Source organism: Nematolebias whitei, chromosome 10 (genome assembly GCF_014905685.2).
Source record: "Nematolebias whitei isolate Nwh7 chromosome 10, NemWhi1, whole genome shotgun sequence".
NCBI lineage: Eukaryota > Metazoa > Chordata > Actinopteri > Cyprinodontiformes > Rivulidae > Nematolebias > Nematolebias whitei.
Window position 1 is genome coordinate 27,632,556 of NC_056507.1, and position 16,092 is coordinate 27,648,647.

Sequence of the window (16,092 nt, forward strand, 5' to 3'; positions counted from 1 at the left end):
CTGACTGTCTATCTGTCTGACTGACTGTCTGACTGACTGTCTGTCTGTCTGACTGTCTGTCTGTCTGTCTGTCTGACTGTCTGTCTGTCTGTCTGTCTGACTGTCTGTCAGTCATCAACAAAGAGTGCTTTGGTTTACTTGGTAGCAGTGATACAATTACTTGGATTTTTTATGAGTGCAGTAAAATATTTATGCATAATTGTCTTAAACTTGCATTTGACATAAAGAAATAATTTAACGTTATTTGGCTTGATCGCCAAAATTATTAAATCACCACTTTTAGAGGACGTTCATTCAGTTGTTTGGGGTTATATAAAAAATAAATCACAGACATGACACACAATTAATACATTTTCAAAATTCAAACTTTCTGACAATAAGAAATTTAAAAAAATGATTTTTTTTTTTTTTTTAGTTTTATTCAGTCACAGTGGCTTTTTTCACATCAAGTAAGGAGGAGAATCAACTATAGAATCACTCATTTCTGATGACAAATGTATGGAATGATGAGAAAAACACTTCTGGTAGTACTCTGTTGTACCATCTTACCATCTTTGGCTTCTATAACAGCTTGAACTCTCCAAGGCAAGTTGGAGGGGCTTGACTTGAGGACTGCAACATGTGGTTCAAGAGGTGGAACGAAACTGTGCACAGGGTCCCAGTTACACCCCAAAAATAGCTAAAATATCAAATATAAAAGGAAACTATATACAAGGATCTAAGATATGCTAAACACTAATAATGTAAAATAATATGGTATATTAAACAGCAGCCTGAACATGAGTCTGTAGTGAGCAGATTGGATGAATACAGCTTAAAGGCAAGAAATCAGCAGCATGGATAAATTGCATATCACCAATTTGTAGCTCATGTCTAAGATTCATCTGTGCATAGTGTGCATGAGTGTCAATATGGAACTTTATCATAATGTTCTTATTTTCTGAGACACTGAGTTTTAGGCTTTTATTATTTGTAAGCCATAATCATCAAAATAACAAGAAATAAAAGGCTTGAAATATTTCACTCTGTGTAATGATTCTATTTAATGTATGAGTTAGTTTATGACTGACAAAAAATATTGAATTTGTTCACAATATTCTAATTTTTTTTAATATAGCTGTTCGAAATTGAAATACATTCACCAAGGCACATGATTCCATACTTTCCCCAGTTTGTATGTAGTACATCAGGGGACATGTAGTGACACTCAGTGGCCTCATGGTGGTGCTGTTTGACATGAGTCATGGATGTCTTTTTATAGTCAGCAGCAAGAAGAAGATTGTGTACATCGACTCCCCTCTTCTGAAGACAGAGATGACCGTTAGAGAGAGGAGTCACATCTACCATGAGGAAAGTTTGAAGCTCTCCATCGTGAAGAGTGGAAGTGTAAATGTCTTCCGTTTGATGACAGAGCATCCCACGAACGAGCAGCAGATCTCGCCGGTGAGCTCGTGCAAATATACATCCCTCTTTGTAGAACGCAGCGCTTCATCTTTTTACATCAAAGCAATTGTTTTTTTTCTGTTGTTTCTGTATCAGGAGGGTTCCAAGAGAAAGTGTGTGTCTGCAGAAAGCACTGGCCTTGACTTTGAGGTGGACCTCACAGATTTAGAGACATTTGGAGATATTTCTAAGATGACCAAGACAAAAAAAAAGAAGAATCAAGAGGATGAAGGGATTAAAAGTAAAAAAGTTACATGTTCTTCAGTTGTAACCAGGTCCAAGAGTCTCAGTGAGCATCATAATGCTAACAGCAGCTCACAGGAAGATACGAGGACCTCTCAGATGAACACTGAAGCTCCCTCAACAGAGTCGAGCGAGCTGGTTGTTCGTGAGGCCATTTCACCAAAGACTAAACAAATATGCTCTGCCAAAGAAGAGGAGGAAATCCAAACCTTTACAGAAGATTCTGATGAGGAGAAGCTTATCATTGATGATTATGCAGCTTCAGCAAAAACAGTGAAACAGCCTGAGGCTCAGACTACAAAACCCTCCACAGTAACCCCAGTTCCTCCAGCCCCAGAGTCCACCGCTCTAAATACAGACTCATCTACCCCTCATAAGTGTGAAAAGACCAGCTGGCAGACCAAACAGGCAAAGTCCTCTGGGGACCAACTAGGTGAGATCCTACGCATGCAAACAGCCATGTTCCAGTCTTCCAATGACACGCCTGCTACTGCTACTAAATCACCAAGTCGTTGTGTGGGACTCTTGCCAAACTCTCATGCAACTTCGCTGGTTAAACCGTGTGTGACCTCATACTTGGAAAGGAACCAGAACGAGGATGGCAGTACGTGTGCTGCTTATGAATCTGCAGTTTTCAACAAAGATGCTACAGAGCACAAAAGTTCGTGTCACTTTATTGAATTTCATTTTGTAGATTAAAGTTAGCCTGTTAAGGACTTGATGACTTCTTTGTTCTTTCCTCGTGCCTTTTAGAAATTCTTTCAGAAGACCTGCAGGCTTGTGCAGAGGACGAACAAGACTACGAAGCTCCAGCTGAGGGAAACCTGCTCTACAAACTTTACAGTCTGCAAGACTTGTTACTTCTGGTCCGTAGCTCGGTGTCTCTGACCCACACGAGGAATGTTGGCAACAACCAGAACCAGGTGCATACAATTTGTTCTAACGTGTTTATTTCAGATGATAGCGCAGGGAATGATCCAGTTCATCGGTGTCATAATAACTCCTGTGTTCTCCCTCAACAGCATGTGCCAGTGCATGTTCTGCCTAAGCTGGAGTACCAACTTTGTTATGGAGTTGAGTGTCTGACCAGCAGTGAGGCGTGCCACCTGTGGACAGAGACGCTGCTTCACTCCACCACAGCGTCTTACATAGGTACAAACCTTATCACTAGAGGCAAAACAACTGCACAGGAAACACTAAAGGACTAGTCCTTCAGTTCAACTTTTTAAAAATGAGTCAAGAAAAACAAGGTCCATGCATATTTTCCTCCCTTCCTGGGTCCAGTGGAAACCACGAGGCAAATCCTCCCATAAACCAGCAGTGACTCACTGTATGTAGTCACTGCATGACTCACCATCCTGCTGCTACTGTGTCCTGGTGAAGTTTACTCTGTTGCCATAGCTCCAGCCACATTTTCAATCACAAAGACTGGAATGTGCAGAACTAAGCTCAAAGTGGTGTTTTTTAGCTTTAGTTGAACCACCCTCATTTATATTGTCGTCCTGTTGCTTCAGATTCAGGGAGAGACTCCACCCGTTGTGTTATATTCACTGAGTTGTTGACTTAAATAGGTGTTGACTGGGAATGTCATCTGTCTAGCTTAAAGTTGTTGTTTTTATTTTTTTTCCCCAAAATGTTTCAAAACAATGCACTTTTACAAATTACTTTCAGACTTGACTAAACTGACATTGCAACATGTTTATGATCACTCATAAATACATATTCTTTCCACTGAGTAAATAAAAAGCTTTAAAACGTCGTGATGCATCTTTGTTTTTCAGTGCTGTTACCAGCATTAGTATAAGAAAACCGAGATAAAGTTCAGCTGTTTGAAATCATAGAGAACGTCTCCTTGGTAACATTATGCAACAAGAACAAAAAGCACAGCCTTCGCTCTTTACTCGGTGGTTTCTAGTTCATCATAAGGCTTATCGTGTGGCATACCCCATGTGTGTATTTATGGCAGTGGTTGGAAATTCTATAAACACTCCATAAGTGAGGGATCTGTTGAAACAGGCCTTACCAGCTAGAGGAAAGAGAAGGGAACTGAAAATCTTGTTACCACCGCTCACTCTAGCCTTCAGAAGTCTTTGCAAATCACCACAGACTAATTACTGTAGAAGAACTGTGCACAGCATGGATACTAAAGCAAAGCTCTGGATGTGTATTATTCACGCACGTTCTCAGTTAAACCTCCACCTTCTCTCTGCAGCTCACATCAATGCGCTCACATCAAAAGTGCCTCTGCTGAGGAAGCTGCCTGACGACTGGAAGCAGAGCATCACCTGCGGGTTCAAGTGGGTTTTGTTAGATCAAATCTGTGCAGAAGGTGAAACTAACCTAATCAACTCACATTTATTACTTTTCTCAACACCTAGAGGCTACTGTTCTAAAATTCACTTTTTTTTTATATTTATCCAAACCTTTTTTTTTTTTTAGGAAAATTTTATTCACAATTTTTTGCCTGTGAACTCTTAATTCTATTTTGTGAACATCATTGTTAAAATCAAACTTGGATACCAGCTAATTTAAGACAAATGGCTATTTGTGTGAATATTTCGAGGAAATGTCCCTTTAAAGTTCTCCACTTGACTGAATCAGCCAGGATACATGTTTTAGTGCCAGTGCCTTTGGATAGGAGCATGTCACATATGAATCAGGAGCACTGACTTGCCAACATCTCAATTATACTGTATTCCAAAAGGATCTGAACATTAGTGACAGTAATCCTTCTGTATGTTGAGGCAATATGTGGCCAAAACTTGCAAATTGTGTTTTACCTTTTTCAATTAAAGCTTGATCACCAGCGTTTGTGATAAACACAGTCGGCCAGAGAATATTTTGATCAGATTTTGGTATGCAGTAGTCCCTCGCTACCATGCGATTCAACTTTTGCAGACTCGCTCTTTCGCGGTTTTTCAAAGTAATATTGGTCATGACACACAGTTGGCTGATCGATGGATGAGCCGCAAGAGCGGCATGGATTATTTATTTAAAATTAATTGTTTTAAATGAGTTAGCACCTGTTGCAGCCCACAGGTGCAGGGAGAAGCTCCCTCCTGCTGTGTCATGATCTCTGCTCTCTGCCACGCACACATTTCTGTAACATGCTGCCTCCTTTGTGAAGGGTTAACCCTTTGCTGTCCAGCTGCACCGATAGACTTTTGTCTCCCAACTTAAAATTCAAAGTATGTCACATCGTAAAATCGTCATAATCACAAAATATAAAAGCGTTAAAAGTGATTTAAATTATTTTAGAACGTCTATGTTCAGTTGTTTCAGTGTAATTGATCAAGAAGTACAGTTCTGCTCCTTTGCTGCACGTGCTGCGTGAACCCTTTGATGTCCTGCTGCGCTTTTCGTCAATTTAAATATAAATATTGTATATTTTAAACAGTCCAATTGCTTATTCAAAGTATTACAGTATTTAAATTTAAATTGTTTATTTACACAGAAGGAGGGCGATTGGGAGGTGATGGGCGTGACTGCAGCAGAGAAGTGGGCGTGGCAGAGAGCAGCGATGGTGACATGCTGTGCTCTTTTAGAGCGTTTAGAGTTTAGAAACATTGTTTAGAATATTGCAAGAGTGGGCAGGGTTTATAAAGCCAATATATAAATACTAAAAGTACTACTTTATACCCTACAATAAACGAGGAACTACTGTAGTCACCTTTACAAAAAAAGCAATATCCATAAGCTGTTTTTCATTTGCAGTTTTTTGATGAAACAATCCTTTTTTTCTACGCCCGTTGAAGGCAGACGTATTGCGGTAAAGTCTCTGTTCATTCGTAGGTGAACTTTCTCCTCCCCTGACCATAACTTCTCAAGATAATTTAATGAAACTTGATACGCATGCATCATCACTATGCGGACTGTTGCGTACTCTTTTCACCGCCCCAGCTCCCAAGTCAAGGTCACAAATCAAGGTCAAAGTTAAAAGTTGATCTTTGTTTGTCCGGACCATAACTTATAATCTGCTCAAGAACATTGTACATTCAAGGTCAATCACGGTCAGGTGGTGGTATAATCAGGGTCAAATGTTATACAAGTTCTTGACTTGTATACACTGCTGAATTGCTGTATAATAGTTTGACGGGTATTTAATGCAGTGGTTCCCAACCCTGGTCCCTGAGGAACACCAGCCTGCATGTTTTAGTTGTTTCCCTGCTCCAACATACCTGATTCAGTGATTTAATTGCTTCCTCAAGTTCTGCAGCAGCCTGTTCATCCATCCATCCATCCATGCATTTTCTTCCGCTTATCCAGGGTCGGGTCGTGGGAGTAGCTGCCTAATAAGTAGGCAGGCCCAGACTTCCCTCTCCCCAGCCACTTGGGCCAGCTCCTCCGGGGGAATCCCAAGGCGTTCCCAAACCAGCGGAGAAACATTGTCCCTCCAGCGTGTCCTGGGTCTCCTCCCAGTTAATCACCTGTTAATTTAAATCAGCAGGTGTGTTGGAGTAGAGAAGTAACTAAACCATGCAGGATGGAGTTCCTCAAGGACCAGGGTTGGGAACCCCAGATTTAATGTGCTGTATGCAGTACTCTTGTTTTAGAAAAGGCGTGGGGACAACACAGGCCTTTTTGGGAGCAGGTTTTTTTTTTTTTACTGCTCCTGTTGGTTAGAACTGGAAACTTTGTAGATTTCTGTTTGGCACTTTCATGATGAAGTTGACACAACTCTGTTGGGTGATTAGGCAAGAGAACATTGACCTGATGATTATGAGTGAATCACTGTGAGCTTCGCAATTAGTTGACGTCCTCTAGTTTTGTCATGTTAGTGCTGAGCTTTAGATCCCAGCCTGCTGTACAGAGTAAAGCTTTCTGTTGTCCTTTTTATCCACAGATCTTCCAAGTCACTAAATATACTTCACCACCTACTGAAAAAACTAATAGAGTAAGTTGTTATTATTATTATTTATTAACCTTTATTTAACTAGGCAAAACCCACTGAGATCACAGATCTCTTTTCCAAGGGAGGCCTGGACCTGAAGACAGCCTAATATGCATGTTTTTGGTCTGTGGGAGGAAACCGGAGTAGACGGAGAAAACCCATGCAAGCATGAGAAGAACATGCAAACTCCACACAGAAAGACCCCAGGTCCAACCAGGACTTGAGCCCAGAACCTTCGTGCTGTGAGGCAACAGTGCTAACCACTGAGCCTTCGTTCTGCCAGTTTTTTTTCTCATCATTATAGTTTGAGTTGTTGATTCAGCAGACTGTAGCAACCCCACCTTACTTTTTCCCATGTTTAAGCCCACAGTACTTTCAACAGTTTCACATATAGGGGTTAAAAATGTCCTAATGCTGTGTTCAAGTTGACTCATTTTTCATCTATTAAGGTGAAAATATGTCATCACGCTGACTTCATGTTGAAGAGTTGGGCAACCAGTTGCTCACAATCGATGCATCACCTTCTGTTTTCTTTAGGCGCTCCTATCATTACTCATCCAAGAAGCCAGCAGTCATTACAGTGCTGCAACATGTTTCCTTACTCTGGCTTTATCTCAGCTCTCAGTGCTTTTGATCTTTTAGGTTAGAAGAAGGACAATATCTGATCACGCACAAAGCTGGAGAACCGTTTGTGACCATTTTAAAGGCTGTGAATGGAAAAGCGAGTCGAGGGGCGTACAACCTGCAAGAGGTCCACAGCTCTGTTCCACAGCCCCCCAGCTCAGGCCTTGTGCCTTGGGTACCTGTTGATTCAGCTGTGGTCCTCCCCTTCCACCGGAAACATGGGCAGATTCCCTGCACCTTCCCACCAAAACCTTTCTTAAAGGTGTGTATTTCATTTGGTTACCATGGTTACTGTGCCCCCCCCCCACACACACACACACACGCAAGTCAAAAAAGGATGATAAATTCATTCAACCTTTATTTAGACAGGTAAATCCCATTGAGCCTCAAGGACTCATTTACAAGAGAGACCTGATTTCAACAAAGAATAATGACAACAATAAACAATTATTAAAAAGTCATACAATTTTATTTTATTTTTTTACAAATAGGATGGCAAAAAAAAAAAAAGTAACAGAACAGCTAGATTCTAAGGTGAATGTAGAAAACTAAAAACAGGAACATGTCTGCATTGGTCCCTGCCAGGAGTCCAACAGATTCTTAAAGCCACTTAGAGAGGTCAAGGTCGAGAGCTTCAAATCTTTTTGTAAGATATTTCAGGAAGCAGGAGCAGAGTAGGAGAAGGCCCTTTTGCCTAGTTCAGTCCTCATTGAGGGAACACTGCAGGTAATAATGTCCTGAGAGCGCACGCTGTAGCTGCACTCACGCAGAGACATGTAGGAGGAGATGTATGAAGGCAGCAGACCAAGAAGTGATTTAAAGATGAAAATATACCAGTGAGAGAGTCTGCGTGAAGTTAATGATGTCCAGTTAACCAGTGAATACAGGGTGCACTGGTGGGTACAGTAGTTACAGTCAGCTATGAATCTTAGTGCACCATGATAGACAGCATCCAACATCTGCAGGGTTCTTGTAGGAGCGTTCATGTAAATAATATCACCATAATCAATGGAGGGAAGGAAAGTCACAGATACAAGGCGTTTTCTAGCATTCAGGGTAAGACAGGATCTGTTTCTGAAAAAGAAACCCAGTTTAACTTTCAGTTTCTTTACCAAGTTATCCACATGAAGCTTAAAAGAGAGATGTGAGTCGACCAAGATACCCACATATTTATAGGAGTCAACAAACTCAATGGGGACACCATTTGAGGATAAAATCGGAGGAAGAACTGCTGGGACCAACTTCCTATTTGAAAAAAAGCATCCCTTTGGTTTTGTCGGCATTTAGGACAAGTTTGAGGTGGAACAAATCAGCCTGGATGTTGTTGAATGCAGATTTCAAAAGCTGGAAAGCCTTTTCAGCTGTTTTAGCTCGACAGTAAACAACTGTGTCATCAGCATAGAAATGTATGGATGCATCAGGGATGTTTTTACCTACGCTAAAGCTGTAAAGCTTACTTGTACTAATAAAGTGAGAAAAATGTATTGGACCATTTTGTTGAGAAATGTCTCAGATGTTCACGCCCCTTTTAGACACCCAGTCTCTGCAGTCCTACAGTAAATATTATAGATAAAATCCTGTTTTGACTATTGTCTCAAAGTTCACGCCTGTTACCTCATCAAACGAGCTGAACCAGTGAACTTCTCCACAGTAGACACTGGAGAGGATAATCTGCAGCTCTGTTGTTTGTTACTGCAGACTCGAGACATTCTCTGAATTCCTGCAAATTGTCACCCACTTTAACCTTTTATCTTCTGAAATGAAAAGACATTTATATTGTTCTAAGACACGATGAATAAAGCCACCTAATGATGCCTCATGACTAAAACGACCTATTTTACTCTCTTTTATTTCACCAGACAGGCAAAGAGAGAGCTAACAATCCTGGAGCTGGCCAGAACAACCAGAATGCACAAGGCAGCAAGAAGAAGAGCAAACGTTCAGCCAAACGTAACAAATATTTCAAAAGGCTCATTCAGAAGTCTGTTTAAAATCCCTCACTGAAGGATTTCATTTGCCATAATTCATCTTTCATTTCCATGCTCAGGTTAGTCAGAACAGCTGGATCTGTTGCTACAGCAAAGAAGGAAAGGAAGTGACTGAGAAACACTGGATCAAACATGTGTGTGCTTTAATATAGTAATGCCATGACACTTTTACAGTGTAAAACATGGCCTTTATTTTTTTTGATTGTGTTTTCTGTGTTTTGTTTGAGAAGTGTTTTGTAAAACAAGAACAATAAACTTATCAGTGTTCACACTGTGTGGAGTTACAACTGACCTGATCACTGGAATGGCTTGAATTGCGCAAATTCAAGATAAGGCAACCTCCTTGGAAATTTCCTGAAGGCAAGCATGTGCAAATCCCCTTGACTGTGTGAAAACTTAGCAGAGCTTTAAAACCTGGTGTGAACTCACTGAGGAACAGGGTGGAGTCGTAACTGCACACAGAGGGAGGGGATCTGAGTCCTGGGCAGTGAACGCTGTATTTGTGAGATACAAAAGTTCAGCTTCCACACCCGTTCCATTTCAACATCCCAGGGATCAATCTCTGCGTCCTCTTCACGTCTACAACTGAGGTGAGTTGCACTTAATGAAGTTAACTGCTTGTAGAATTCTAGATTAACTCCGCACAGCACAAAGGTTTAAGGAATTTTCCAGCTTGTAAAAAGTGACGCAACTTGTTTCCACAGGACTCTCATCGAGTTTGTTCAAACAACTTTAGCCTTTTTCTTGAGTTTTAGCTGGAATTTAGTTTTTCGCTTCGTAAGACAGGTTATCTTTGTGCACGTGAATGTTCTCAAGAGTTCATACCAGCCTTGAGGTCAGAAGCACTCTTTCCAGGGTGTGGTCCTGTCTGCAATAGAGGCGTCAGACTGAACAGGAATTTGCAGAACACACCACTAGAATAGAAACTTCTTTTAATCTGAAAAAGGTAATGCAGTTAAAACAGAACAAACACCAATAAGTTATTAATAGTTGTTAATTACACCAAAAGTATTGCTTCACCTCTGAAGAGAAGACATCACTTATTACCTTATTTTTTGCTGTATAAGTTGCATTTTTTTTTGCATAATTTGCATATGCTGCGACTTATAGGCCAAAGTGACATATTTATATATTTTTTCCCATGTCTAAACCAATTTTTGGCTGAGATATGACCGTTTGCATTCATTCTGACTGAAAATATTGAACACTACCACTTTCAGCCACTAGATGGCACTTGAGTATTAAGGCATTGCCATTGTATCATGTAATATGTAAAAGTGGCTATTAATGACACAGTCGGCTTGCCTTAACCTGCCACTGTCGTCTGCCTGGAGCAACCGTCAAATCAGCTTCATTTCACTGCGCCGCCCCTGGTGAAATGCAGCTAATTTGACCATTTGAAGTGCATTTATTAAGTGACAGTTCAACTGAGACACACCTTTACTAAAACGTCGAGCTAACAGATATTTGTTTTTAGGTTGTTATCTTGTTAAATTTCTAAGAAATGCACGGCGACTTGTCCCTCTGCGCATGCCCACTTCCACGAATCGGGTTTTGAAATGCAGCTGATTTGACCGTCAAAGTGCATTTATTAAGTAAAAGTTAGACAAAGACACAACTTTATTATAATTTCGAGCAAACAAATAATTGTTTTTTAAGTGTTAATCTTGTTAAATTCTTGTTAAAAGTCCTCCCGGGCACGCTTCCGCGGCTACCATTTGGCAGCCAATCGATTTTTGGAACAACACCGGCGCACATTACCGGGTTTTCAGCGGTGATGCGTAATAGATGCGACGTATACGGCGAAGCTTTATTATTTAAGCTTTATTTACTTTGTTAGACATATTTGGACTGATGCGACTTGTAGGGCAGTGCGGCGTTTACGGCAAAAAATACGGTACCTTGAAGTGTAAATAAGTGCATTTTCCCGGTTGAAGCCAGATGAGATTACAGATGTGATCAATATGTTGTCTCCTTCAGAACCGTCAGTATGGCTCTGGTGTCAGAGTTCCTGGGACAGCTGTCTCTCAATGTTGGGGTAATGTCAAAGTTTCTTCTGCCTTTATAACTGTAACTTCTATCCACAGTGTTGGCAGTTGAATACTTTGATTTCACAGGGCTCTGCTTTGTTTTGCAGACCGAATGCAAGTACCCCACTGTGGTACCCGCTTTGGACTTTGACCCAGACAGAGACGCTACCAGAATAGAGACAGCTATCAAAACCAAAGGTAAGGAACAGTCATGTGTTTTTGTTGCTGCAGATGAGTGTTGTATGTGAGTCAGCCTCATTTGAAGTGTTTTGGTCACATTGGAAACTCCATGTCTGTGCTTCACTGGATGTCCATCAGGTTTGGCTGCAAATCATTTTGTTTTGTACAGTTGAGAGTGACAAACCCCTCTTGACCAAGTTCTCCTAATTTCTCAATTCTCAAAAAAATAAAGTGTTATCCCCTTCTATAAAAACTGCTCAATATCTTGCAGATGTTAAAAAAAAAAACTTTGATGCATTTCTTACAAGTACTGTATCTCTTTGTCCTAGGAGTGGATGAGCAGACCATCATTGACGTCCTAACTAAGAGGACCTACGCTCAAAGGAGAGAAATTGCTTTTGCTTATGAAAAGAGGGCGAAGAAGGTACTTTGTGTTCTTACAGGAAAGCTAAATATTTTAAAGAGGTTTTTCAAGTCATGTGAGCATCCAACCAGTGTGTCGTTACATCTGTAGGACATGATCACAGCTTTGAAGGGAGCACTGTCTGGCCCGCTCGAAGCAGTGATCCTGGGACTGATGAGGAGCCCGGCTCAGTACGATGCCTCGGTTATCAGAGGGTCTATCCAGGTACAGCACCAAGCTTCCTTTAATGGAGCTGGTTAAAGGTGGACACTGCCCCCAAGTGGAATTGTGTCGTAGTAGGCTTTTTTTTTTTTTCCTGCAAATGATTTAAAGCGGTGAATATCTGTAATATTTCTCTCCTTCAGGGTTTAGGAACAGACGAAGACACTTTGATAGAGCTTTTGTGCTCTCGCAGCAACAAGGAGCTGGTAGAGATCAAGGCAGTCTACAAAGAGTGTAAGTTCAAAACATCAGCTTTATATGAAGGGTTAACATACTGTACCTGGTGATGAGGTCATCTGTAGCCAATAATTAGACAGGGATGTTTAGTTTTAGAGAAAGGTTTGTGCCAGATTTAAAATACGAATTCATTTCTCCACAGTGTTCAAGAAAGACCTGGAGAAGGATGTGGCTGGTGACACCTCTGGGAACTTTGCCAAGCTGCTTTTGGCTCTTGTGCAGGTGAGGTATACGGGATACATCATTATTTCTTACTTGCCAGAAAGCAGTGGGGCCTAAAATAATCCTGTATAATTTCTACACAGACTAACAGAGATGAATCTTCCTCCATAGTAGACTTTGAGAAGATTGATGCAGATGCCAGAGTAAGTCTAATAGACCACAAACAGATCCTTTTCAAAGAGACAACTGCAAAACAATAATTTCCGTATAAGTTTGTACTACTAAGTTAAACTTGCTAAATCTATGTAATAGATATTTATTTTGTGTTTAGTACAGAAATTGTTTATAAGCGAGTGAACAAGTTCATTCAGAAGACACCACTGTTGACCAGAAGCATTAAAACGTGATGTTTCTTTGCACTCAGGCTCTTTATGAATCTGGAGTGAAGATCAAAGGAACTGATGTGAACACCTGGATCTCCATTATGTCTCAGAGAAATTTCCCCCACCTGAGAAAAGGTACTCAGTCCTGTTCATTTTATCTCTATAGATATATAAAATATTCATTTTAAATTCCGTTGTAACAAAATGCTTTTTTTTTTTTTTTTTTTATCCCCAGTGTTTGAAAAGTACAAGAGCTACAGTCCTTACGACATGCAGGAGAGTATTGTAAAGGAAGTTAAAGGAGACCTACAAAAGTCATTCCTGGTGCTTGGTAAGATTATCTTTTTTTTTTTTTATGCATAAGATGGTTACTTTAAATCACTGACTCCACTTTCAGTATTTGTAAAAACTCTCAAATTTTACAAAAGAAACCCAGAATGCATTTAGGATAGGATTCATTGTTGTGCTGTATGTTGGATAATTTAATTATCCTATCATCAACTCCTTAAATAAATAAGTCACGCAAGGAAAACCAGAAGATCTTTACAACCCAGGTTTAATCTTTTAGTAAGTAAAAACAATCCATGACCCCCCCCCCCGTCACTGTATGCCCCTCAGATCACAATCTTTTGGTTTAAAAAAACAAAAAACATTCATATTATTGCAAATATCACAGCAAAGAACATTTTACAGCATTCTAACAGTTCAATCTAAACACAAACTGTTTACATGTTACCATATATAAAACAAGCTGTTGAAGATTTATTCTGTTGTTTGTCTTTTCTTCCAGTTGAATGCATTCAAAACAAATATCTGTACTTTGCCAAAAGACTAAATGAAGCCATGAAGGTACCGTACTTGCACCATTCTTTCTTTTTTTGTTGTTGCAAATTTAGCTTTTTTACGGCGAGCTCTTCTCCATTAAGGAGCACTTTCACTTGTTAAAGTAAAACTTTGCTGCAGGAAGTGAAAGTTGTTAAAAGTAATGTTACTTGAGTCTTGCATCAGCGGCTGTAGTTAAGAATAAAGCGCGCACAACTTTAAGTGCTGACTTGTTCTTGTCTGCTCAGGGTAAAGGAGCCAAGGAGAAGATGTTGACCAGAATTATCGTGTCCCGTTGCGAGGTGGACCTGAAAAAGATCTGCTCTGAATACAAATCCACCTTTGGACAGTCTCTGCAGCAGGCTATCACAGTAAGCAGCTTGTTTCTGGTTTACAGTCAAGTGTTCTATCGTGCACCTTATCTGTTGTTACTGTCCGTCTGCAGGAACACACCAAGGGAGACTACCAGAAGGTACTGCTCAGCATCTGTGGACCAGAACAATAAAACATTAGTCACAAGTATTATTTTTAGTCCCTGGATGTTGGTACTGGAAGTATGGGTCCATGAGACCGATCCTGGAACAATTTGATGCAATTAAGACATGTAGAGACGTGCAGCATTGAAGGACAAAAGTTGATCTTTTTAATATAAATAAGTTTTGTGTTTTTCAAACCAAAACATGAATAAAATGTTTTTGAAGGCTTTTCTTCACCCCAGGTTCTTAAATGTTGTTTTTGTGTTTAACCACCAGAGGGAGACAAAGTTCCATAAAAAGCAGCATCTTATTCTTACTCTGCTAAAGACGCAGTATTTTAATATTTGAAGGACTTACCGGTAGTCATTCGTAACATTTACATTTATTACCGCTTTTCTTATTTGTTAACAATATAATCAAAACAAACAAACAAAAAAAAACATCTGTTGGACAACATATTAATTGTACATTGAAAGAAATCTCAGCGCTAACAGTTTACTCAGTGGGTTTAAATTTAAATACTCGCACATGTAAAAATAATTAAAAACAAGAGTGACTGAAAGATAAACAATGATTGAGTATTGGCCTCTATTTCCACTAAATACAACTCTGAAGATGATTTAATCATTAGTGTGTTTTTCTGTGTTTGTTTGGTGCTAATATTTTAATTAAAAATGTTAATTTTACCTCCGGCAAGGAAGATTTGCATAGCACTAAACAAGTGTCTGTACAACGTGTTTCTGCTGTTTAGTTTGGGGTCTCTCAGGATAAAATAACCACAGTGTTGTCAAGGCAATTCCACTGAAGCATAAGGAAAAAATAACCCCAAAAGGGAAAATCAGAACTGCTGAACACAGTGATGAGGAAAGGATGGGGAGAAAAGTGCAATAATTTATTATACGTAAGTGGTGTGCTGCAGATCTGTTGTATTATTGTGAAAGAAATTGCTTGTTTCAGTCTAATATTTTCAGGAGAGAAATGGCTCCAAACTTTAACAAGGCTTTGGATTTATGACCGTTTTGTAATAATATTGATGAGAACATTAGCCCTTTGTGATGGTTTGTGTTTATAGGCAATAAAATCATAAAATATGGTGTGAAGTAAGATAAAACAGTATTTTGTGAAACAGAAGGAGGGAGATTTATGCGTGAATATTGTGACAGATTAATCCCTGCATCATAAAGAGAAAAGTACCTCCATATTTTTCCTTCCCTTTTTTTATATGGATGTACAACATGCTGTTCTGTTCAAGCCCAGCCCATAGGGACCTCGAGCAAACCCAAAGGGAACTCTCCTCAATTGAAACTATGCAATTTACTGTCCCAAACAGCAGCACTTCATCATTCAGAGGACTTTAACCCCATGAATGTCAAACACGGAGTATGCTGAGGAGGAGACGGATACCTCATATTACCATAGATCCCACAGCCACATAGGCACTTTGAAGTTAAACCGTACAACTGTCTAATAACATCTGAATGTAGAGTTACATTTGGTCCCAAAACATCCGACTCGGCCCATAGCTTTCATTTCCGATCCCCGCCCAACCCGAGGATTTAACAGTAATTACAGGTTCGAACCTGGGAAAAAAACATTTTTAATAAAGCTTTGACTGCTTATATAGTTATTAGCGGTCGGCGGACATGCACGGCTGAATAAAAGGAGCAGAAGATCGGGGGGCGGTTGTCCTTTCATGGCACATTAAATCCCTGCTTCTGCCTGCATTCTGCATTATTCAAACACGGACCCTGCTCTGACATGTCAGATATTTTGGGATCTCACCTGTTTGGGTCGTCGGCCACGCGACACCAAATTACACCACCACCTTCTAAAGGAAAGAACAAAGATGTCTTATTTGTATGAATGTCTTTCTTTACTTTGAACTTTCTTTTACCTCTTTCAAGGCCGGTCAGCGCGCGGTCAAATGGCCGCGTGCGGCAGGTGATGATATGGCAAGCCATGTTGCCATATAAATGGATCGTCAGCCA

General features: G+C 40.1%; 2 protein-coding genes across 2 annotated transcripts in view; both read left to right on the forward strand.

The window, feature by feature from the left end:
• Positions 1 to 9,347, forward strand: part of ice2 (interactor of little elongator complex ELL subunit 2) — a 14,404-nt gene extending 5,057 nt beyond the window's left edge. The window contains exons 8-15 of the mRNA XM_037682910.1: positions 1,262 to 1,443; positions 1,540 to 2,347; positions 2,440 to 2,609; positions 2,709 to 2,838; positions 3,899 to 3,983; positions 6,530 to 6,580; positions 7,220 to 7,463; positions 9,061 to 9,347. Of these exons, the coding sequence (XP_037538838.1) occupies positions 1,262 to 1,443; positions 1,540 to 2,347; positions 2,440 to 2,609; positions 2,709 to 2,838; positions 3,899 to 3,983; positions 6,530 to 6,580; positions 7,220 to 7,463; positions 9,061 to 9,192 (1,802 nt within the window). The 3' untranslated portion in view covers positions 9,193 to 9,347. The remainder of the gene's footprint in view (positions 1 to 1,261; positions 1,444 to 1,539; positions 2,348 to 2,439; positions 2,610 to 2,708; positions 2,839 to 3,898; positions 3,984 to 6,529; positions 6,581 to 7,219; positions 7,464 to 9,060) is intronic.
• A 232-nt stretch (positions 9,348 to 9,579) lies between these two features.
• LOC119415746 (annexin A2-A) lies at positions 9,580 to 14,356 on the forward strand. The gene is made up of 13 exons (XM_037682911.1): positions 9,580 to 9,779; positions 11,170 to 11,227; positions 11,327 to 11,417; positions 11,729 to 11,823; positions 11,914 to 12,027; positions 12,168 to 12,258; positions 12,404 to 12,483; positions 12,567 to 12,626; positions 12,848 to 12,941; positions 13,042 to 13,137; positions 13,597 to 13,655; positions 13,877 to 13,999; positions 14,074 to 14,356. The coding sequence occupies exons 2-13, from the start codon at positions 11,180 to 11,182 to the stop codon at positions 14,131 to 14,133; spliced, it is 1,011 nt and encodes a 336-aa protein (XP_037538839.1). The 5' UTR covers positions 9,580 to 9,779; positions 11,170 to 11,179; the 3' UTR covers positions 14,134 to 14,356.
• The last annotated feature ends 1,736 nt before the right edge of the window (positions 14,357 to 16,092 follow it).

Bases quoted from the DNA above. Each gene is read 5' to 3' on its own strand.
- LOC119415746 (XM_037682911.1), top strand. From the start codon at position 11,180: ATGGCTCTGGTGTCAGAGTTCCTGGGACAGCTGTCTCTCAATGTTGGG. The intron at 12,028-12,167 runs GTACAGCACCAA...TCTCTCCTTCAG, and splicing joins TTATCAGAGGGTCTATCCAG to GGTTTAGGAACAGACGAAGA. The intron at 12,627-12,847 runs GTAAGTCTAATA...CTTTGCACTCAG, and splicing joins AGATTGATGCAGATGCCAGA to GCTCTTTATGAATCTGGAGT.